Source organism: Pezoporus flaviventris, unplaced genomic scaffold (genome assembly GCF_033815535.1).
Source record: "Pezoporus flaviventris isolate CSIRO_AGI_PZ_B2104156 unplaced genomic scaffold, CSIRO_AGI_Pfla_v1 ptg000035l, whole genome shotgun sequence".
In the NCBI taxonomy this organism is placed as follows: Eukaryota; Metazoa; Chordata; class Aves; order Psittaciformes; family Psittacidae; genus Pezoporus; species Pezoporus flaviventris.
This window is the reverse complement of record NW_026892583.1, coordinates 4238099-4245015: the sequence shown is the minus strand read 5'-3', so window position 1 is coordinate 4245015 and position 6917 is coordinate 4238099. Positions and strand designations below refer to the sequence as shown.

Here is a 6917-nt window from a genome sequence, read left to right as displayed (position 1 = left end):
CATTTCATCTCAGTGCCTCCATGTCCCCAGGAGTGACCCCCTGCAATACCCAAATGAAGGGAGCACAGTTCTTCACTCACGGCTTTTTTACACTGCCACATTACAGGGAGGTGCCAACACAGAGCCCACTGCACTGTTGTCACCAACTGGCCCATCAGGAGGGTGTGGGCTATACCCCCCTATTTCTGAGGCAGAGAAGCTGTGATCCATGCAGGCCAGAGTCCCTGGATGATGGTTCATGTAGGAACCACTCCTGTCACCCGCTTGTGGCCAAGGCATCTGGCACTCTGCAGGTCTGCACAGTGCCACCAGCTGGCTGCCCTTTTGTCCTGGCCAAGGGAGCCTCCACAGCAGCGTGATGCCTCAACTGGCCCTCAGCGGAGCTGATACAGAAATGTGGCCATGGCAGCCCAGGCTTCTCTTTGGCCCTGTATTTAGTGTGGAACAGCAGTATTTGCTGAATTAATCTCTTCATTTCTCCTCTTCTCTGCCCTTGGCCAAGCCCATGAGCATTGGCTGGCAGCCATCCTGCAAACCCTTTTAGCACAGACAACTAGGTGCTAGGAACACAGCCTTCAAACCGAAGCTCTTTACCCCCAGGGGAGGCCCAGGAAACTGAGGACTGAACCAGGCACGTGGAGTTAGAAAGGCTGCTACAGAGGCTTCTAAAGGACAGTATAACCCAGGGTAGAAAACTGCAAAAGCTGCTCTTTCTGAGACAGACCCACACAGAAGGGGATCCCACACAGAGGGAGAGGTCCTTCACCTCAGTTCTTCCCATTCAGTCAGTTTATTGACAGACAAGCCCGCTCCAAGCAGATTGCCCAGGCAGGGCCAACACAAGCAGGCTGCAGGTCAACCTCAGCGCCACGAGGTGGGAGACAGTGCTCTCCAAAAAACCCCTGTGCTGCCTGCCTTTACGATAGCGCAGCTGTACAAAAGGAGAAAAATCAAGTGCTTAAAAAAAGAGGTTGTCCCATCACCATCACTGTAGCCACAGAACGGTCCAGAGAAAGAGGTGGCCAGGGTCCCTCCACGCATGTAGTGTCCATCATTCACAGCTAGATCTGTTAAAAATATGACATACACCCCCCTCCCCACCCTGCAGAACGGGAGCTTCTCATTGATGGTTTGAAAATTAGACATTATCAACATCCCTCCCAGCCTGCTTGCCCTCCTTAGAAATGTCCAGCCACAATCTTCACAGAGAACAATCATCATCTTCTCATCAGCCCCAGTTATAGAAATAGATTTTCTGCCAAGCAGGCAAGTAATCCATCAGTGGCCCTGAAACAAGAGAGCAGAGGAATCACGCATAGAAAGGCAAGAATTTCAAGCTACATATACAAGCTATATATATATATATCCCCTCTCATTATGATACCAAACAATCCCAAACCTCCAGCCTAACCCAAGAATAGAACAGTTACTTTTGTCAAGATGGGAGACAACTTTGGGATGTGGTGGCAGAGATCAGAGCAGCACCAAGTGGGGTGTGAAACATGGCCATGGTGTGGGACACCACTCCCTCTCAGCTGACACATCCAAGATTGAGTGGGAAGGGGGATCTACAATGTGCAAGGTGAAAACCTGGATGCAGTGAGTCAGGAGGACACTGCTGTGGCACAGGGAAGACAACTCAGCGATAACAAGCAGGTGCAAACACAGAAGCAACTGCTGTAGAGTGAAAATGCTTATGTAGCACATGGCTTAATACAGGCTTCAAAGCCTCTCTGAAAGCACTAAGTGGAAGGAAGCAGCTCCTGAGCTAGCCAACTTTGTGACCTCCCAAAAGAAAGGACAATGCCATGATGCCAGGCTGATCTAAAGCCGCATCACTGTCCTGAATCACTCCACAAAAGGCTTCACATCAGCAGTGAAGATGGGGAGGTGGAATTCTGGCCCATAATAAAGAGATTCTCTGGTGAAGGACTAGAAAAGATAGACCTGGTTTGGCCCTTTAGTTGCCTGGGTCAGTACCCCAAGGCACCCATTTACCCCTCATGTCTGCACTGCAGACTGGGAACGGATCAAGGGTTCAGAAACAGGGCTGCAAAGCAGGGCTCTGGTGAAGTGCAGAAAGGGAACCCAGGAGAACAGGCCTAGGTGACAGAGACCAAGCTCTGCAGCCTGGGAGGGCACACAGAAGTTTACCACTGCAGTCAAGTCAGGAAGCAGTTCATCCTTTCCTGTTCCAGTCTTAAACAGAGTGCACCTGTGCTAACCATCTAAGGGATTTCCCAATTCCTTCTTCAGGTTGGAAACCAATTGACAAACATTCTGCCCCTGATTTTTTTCCACCCAATAGGAGCAGGGATATAGCAGTGGGGCCCACTTACGTGTGACAAAGCCAACTCCAGGCACGTAGTCAGCCAGCAGGCGCAGGAGAAGGAGGATCCTGCCCCTAGGAAGGGAAAGAGTATGAACAAGTCCAGCAGGACACCTCCTGCCCCGGCTGTTGAATGCACAAACAGCAATGGCAGCTGTTACACAAGGGCTCAGATTAACCTGGTCACAGGCACCCAGACCTCTTCAGATCTACTCACCCTGTCCCTGATGCTATTTCTGTTAAAAGGGAAATTTTCAGCAAAAGCCCAGCAGGGGCCCCTTACTCTGAGTATCGGTCATAGAAAGGAGATCTCAGCAGGTAATACAGCAGTAGGATGGTTCGTCGCCTCAGCTCCGCTCGCTCTCGCCTGTTCAGGTCTTTCAGATCACTCAGCAAACTCAGACTGGAAGGAGAAAGGCACAGAGCTAACTCACAGCAACAGCAGCCAGCAAGGAGAGAGCACGTTTCTAAATGCTCTCCCTTCTCCGCTCCATGCAGAGCAGGCTGCATCAGCTCAAAGCAGAGAGCACTCTATGTGTTGCAGAAGACACCTAAATGTGTCAGTCTCCCAGCTAAAGACCAGCCCCTGTGTGTATTTCTCTCAGTGGGACCTGCCCAGGAATGCGGAACAGGGGAAAGTGTGATGCTCAGCTACCACCAACTTCAAGCACCCACAAAGCCTCTTCCTCAGACTGACCTTGAGATGTCCAGGACTGCTGAGAGGAGCCAGGGTTTCCACGACCTCTGGCCCCACACTCCTAAACTCAAGACTAGGAACACACAGTCAAGGAATGGAAAGAACCAGAGACACCTAACAGGAGGCATGAAGACAAGCACCCCATGGGTGCCAGCAAAGTTTTGCTGAGTGCAGAATACACTAAGGCAGTTCGGGGTGGGGGCAGGCAGGGAAGGGGCTGGAGGACTTGCATCCACAACTCCAGCAGCTGAGGCAAGCCTCTCAGGTGTAAAAGAAGGCAGGAGTCCTGAGGCCCTGCCTAGGCAGAGCAGGGCAGAGAGAGAGGAGCCTGGCACGGCAGTGCCCTGCACCAGGGCTTGAACCCATCCGTAGCCAGGGCAGGATACGATGGAGCAGAGGACGGGCAATGTAAAGGGATTCTGCGATGGTTTCTTGAAGACCCAGAGGGGTGGGAGGCTGGTTCATCTCCTCTGCTCTTCGGCTCTGCGACTCCTCCCTCTGTTGGGGGGACCCCCAGTGCCGGGACTGCAGGGATGGGGCTGAAACAAGCACATCAGGTCAGTAACACAAGCAAAACCTTCCTCCCATGCTTTCCTGAACCACCACTCTGCTGCTTTCTGCACTGTCAAAATGTGAAATGGGAATGCTTGAAGAGCTGAGCACACAGCAACTGTTGTGGCTGACCTGCACTCTCACAGCCTTGCCACCAGAGGGGACAGAACAGGGAGAGGTACTTGCAAGGTCTGTGCTTCCTAAAGCATAATCAGGCTGAAGGGCTGTTTCCCTGTTGCTTTCATATCCCCTCATCCATAGTGACTGACAAGGTATGTCCTAGTAGAAGGTTCTGCTCTTTACGGCCCACACCCAGGTCACACATAAAGGGCACAGAGCAGAAACAGCTCAAGCAAGGACAGAAAACAGGCTCAGCTACTTACTGCTCTGAAGAGAGCGCACAACACGGCTGGAACGCTTGCCAACATAGGTCTGATCCTTCCCTGAGGAGTTGTCTTCCATGTCTGCAGGAGAAAACAGCCACAGGGGTGAGGCTTCAAAGGAAAGTGCCTGACCCCAGAGCTGGCAGAACCCCTTCCCTACACTGCCAGGCTGAAAGTTTGATCTAGTGCAAACCAGACTATGCTCAAGGGGCTAACGCTACACATGGAATGAAATCTAAATCTGCCTGGCATCACCCAGGCCTAGGATCTCTTTCCTCACTGCCAGACCAGGGGACACACAGCTTGACTCAGAGTTCAGCCAGGGGCTCACAGTTCCAGCCTTAGACTCCTCAACCCCCTCCTTCCTGACTGTAGGCCAACCCTGTCACTATGCTAATTCGTGCTCTGCAGAGGGTGGAAAGTTCAGTGTAGCTCAGCTCGTGTACTGAAGTCTTACAGCTCCTTGTGCCACACAAACTGCTGCTTTGATGAGTAATTCCCAGCAGAACAAGACATGTGGCCCAGCGAGGCACCAAGCCAATGATGGAGCTCCCAGGGCTCACCTTGGGGGTGGAGAGGCTGCTGCTCCCTGTTCAGCGGCACGATGGGAGGAGACATCTGGATGCCACCTTTGTACCACAGCAGGAGCAGGAGGCGAAGGATGGCTCTGTGAGCAGACACGTGGAAGCCTTCAATACCAGGCTACGGAGGTGGGTTCCTGGTGCGCTGGGAAGGTGGCTTCCACAGAAGAGGGAAACACTCAGGTCTGCTCAGGGAAACTGGCAAGGTGAGAGGGGGAAATGTCCCCTTCTGTGGCACAGTACCCACCAAACTGTGGGGCTTCAAATTCCCCCAGCCTCAGGGACTGCCAGCTCAGTCCTGCTTGGGCTTTTTCCAGGGGTACTGCTGAGACCCCTCCAGATCCCCTTACCGAGCACATGCTGCCCCTTCCCCTCCGCCCGAAGCACTTACTTAGCCAGCTGGATGAGGACAATGATGGTCCACCGGCCCATCTCCCCCCACACCCTGGCTGTCCCCATCTCTGCAAAGACCTCCACGCATTCTAGCACACTCAGCCAGGTCAGCAGCTTCTGCTGGGGCAGCGACTGCAAAACACAGAGGGGAGGAGGGGGACAGGATGCAGGTTCTGCAGGGGAGTTAAACAGGGCAGAAGTACACCCAGTCTGGTGGGACCCTCAGAAATAAGCACAAGATGGGCTTGGAAGTCACAACCCCAGAAACAAAAAGTGGTGCCCCCACTTGCAGCCAGTCTATGCAAAAGCCCAAGACACCACAGTATCACACAGAGCCACTACCCTAGAAATAGGGAAAACATTACAGCTGCATCTTGGTCTGCCTTCTACCCCAGCTGGGACAGCAGGACTGTCTCCTGGGTTGTGGCACTGTGCCCAAACTCCACAGCAAAACTTTCCTCCTTCTTGTCCCAGAGCTGGATTACACAACGAACCTCCTTTCTTGTTAGAGTTGATGAGGGTGTATGGTCAGAGTAGAGGGAAGGGGATTCAAAGTCACACCAGAGTGAATGCCTGCTGAATACAGCACCAGTCTAGATTCCAGGCATGAACCACAAGACAGCGAATGCTTTTCCAGTCTGGGTCCCTGCTTCCCACACAGGAACTTGCTGGTGCCACCAACCCCAGGAGTAACTCATTGAAAAGCACCAATAAAAGCAATACAGCTGAACTTCACACCAGCCTTTCACAACTGGAGAAATAAATCTTCCACACTGCTGTTTGTTACATGCCTGTCGGTCCAGCGAAAGAGTTGCCTACACCCAAACCCACACAGCAGGCAGGCTTGCAACACAAGAAGCCTGTCTGGGAAAAAATACCCTCCTCCTCATGCCCGCAAAGGGTCTCACAAGTGCTGGGAGCCAGCCTGGGGCTTGCAAGAGAGACACAGAAGCAAGGTGCTTCCATTTGGCTTGCTCAATAGCATATGTAAAAGAACAGTCTAAGGGACAGAATCAGAGCTTCAGCGCTCCAGAGCCACTGCTCTGGCACAGCGACAGTTATGTGGCAACACCTTTGCCCAGCTCAAGTTCTGCCCTCAGAAAAAATAACAGCAAAGTTCCCAGTGCAAGTCAGGGACTGATTCTGTGGTCCAGGGAGTGTTCTGGCCACTCCTCCAAGCCGTGAGCTTGGGTAGGGCATTCACATGTTGCCTCCGGCCTCTACATACCTGACAGCAGAGAGACCACAGCAAAACCTGTTAATTTCTACAGACACTCCCTGAGATCCTCTGCAAGGAAGAAAGCCATGTGGCCCAAATCCTCCTGCACATTGCAGCCTTACCACGGGCAAGCTCTGCTGCAGGTCCTTTCGGATAATCCAGTCGTTTAATAGCACCAGGAGGTTGGAGGCAGAGTACACTAGAAAGGGAAGAAAGGCACACCACAGTTATGGGATGCACAAACCACACACCAGCCGGGCACTACTGCCTCTTCCCTGGCGGGGGACGAGAGCAGAAGAATAGCGAGCTGCGCAGAGGCTGCGGGAGGAACACAGGACACAACAGCGGGCTGGGGGATCGGCTGCCACCTACCCAGCTCCGACAGCGCGTGTGAGTCCGAGAAGCGACCTGCGAAGGGAGGACAGCGGCTACCAGCCCGCTCCCGGCCCCAGTGCCCCGCAGCGCGGGGCAGGCGCCTCAGCCCCGGCCCAGGCCCCATCCCGCACCTGGCAGCAGGTAGGACAGGCCCCGCACGGTGCCCTCCAGCTGCGCCGTGGCGGCCGGGTGCCGCCGCACGTACTCCTGGTAGCGCTGGCACAGCAGGCGCAGCCACCACACCGGACCGCGGCCCCCGACCGGCTCCGCTACTTCTGCTGCTGCTGCTGCTGCTGCTGCTGCCGCCGCCATGGCTCCCTCAGCACCGCGCTTCCGGACACCGCCACCGCGCCTGCGCGCCAGGCCCGCCCCACTCAAGCCGAGACAG

The 6917-nt window shown here is 54.1% G+C and overlaps 1 protein-coding gene across 1 annotated transcript; it reads right to left on the bottom strand.

The window, feature by feature from the left end:
• Positions 1 to 767: 767 nt before the first annotated feature.
• On the bottom strand, positions 768 to 6857 carry PEX16 (peroxisomal biogenesis factor 16). Its single transcript, XM_061462256.1, has 11 exons — positions 6661 to 6857; positions 6527 to 6562; positions 6277 to 6353; positions 4934 to 5067; positions 4525 to 4628; positions 3962 to 4042; positions 3413 to 3565; positions 3027 to 3099; positions 2613 to 2732; positions 2340 to 2404; positions 768 to 1287 (listed from the first exon to the last, which is right to left on the bottom strand). The coding sequence occupies exons 1-11, from the start codon at positions 6839 to 6841 to the stop codon at positions 1229 to 1231; spliced, it is 1083 nt and encodes a 360-aa protein (XP_061318240.1). The 5' UTR covers positions 6842 to 6857; the 3' UTR covers positions 768 to 1228.
• Between the last annotated feature and the right edge of the window lie 60 nt (positions 6858 to 6917).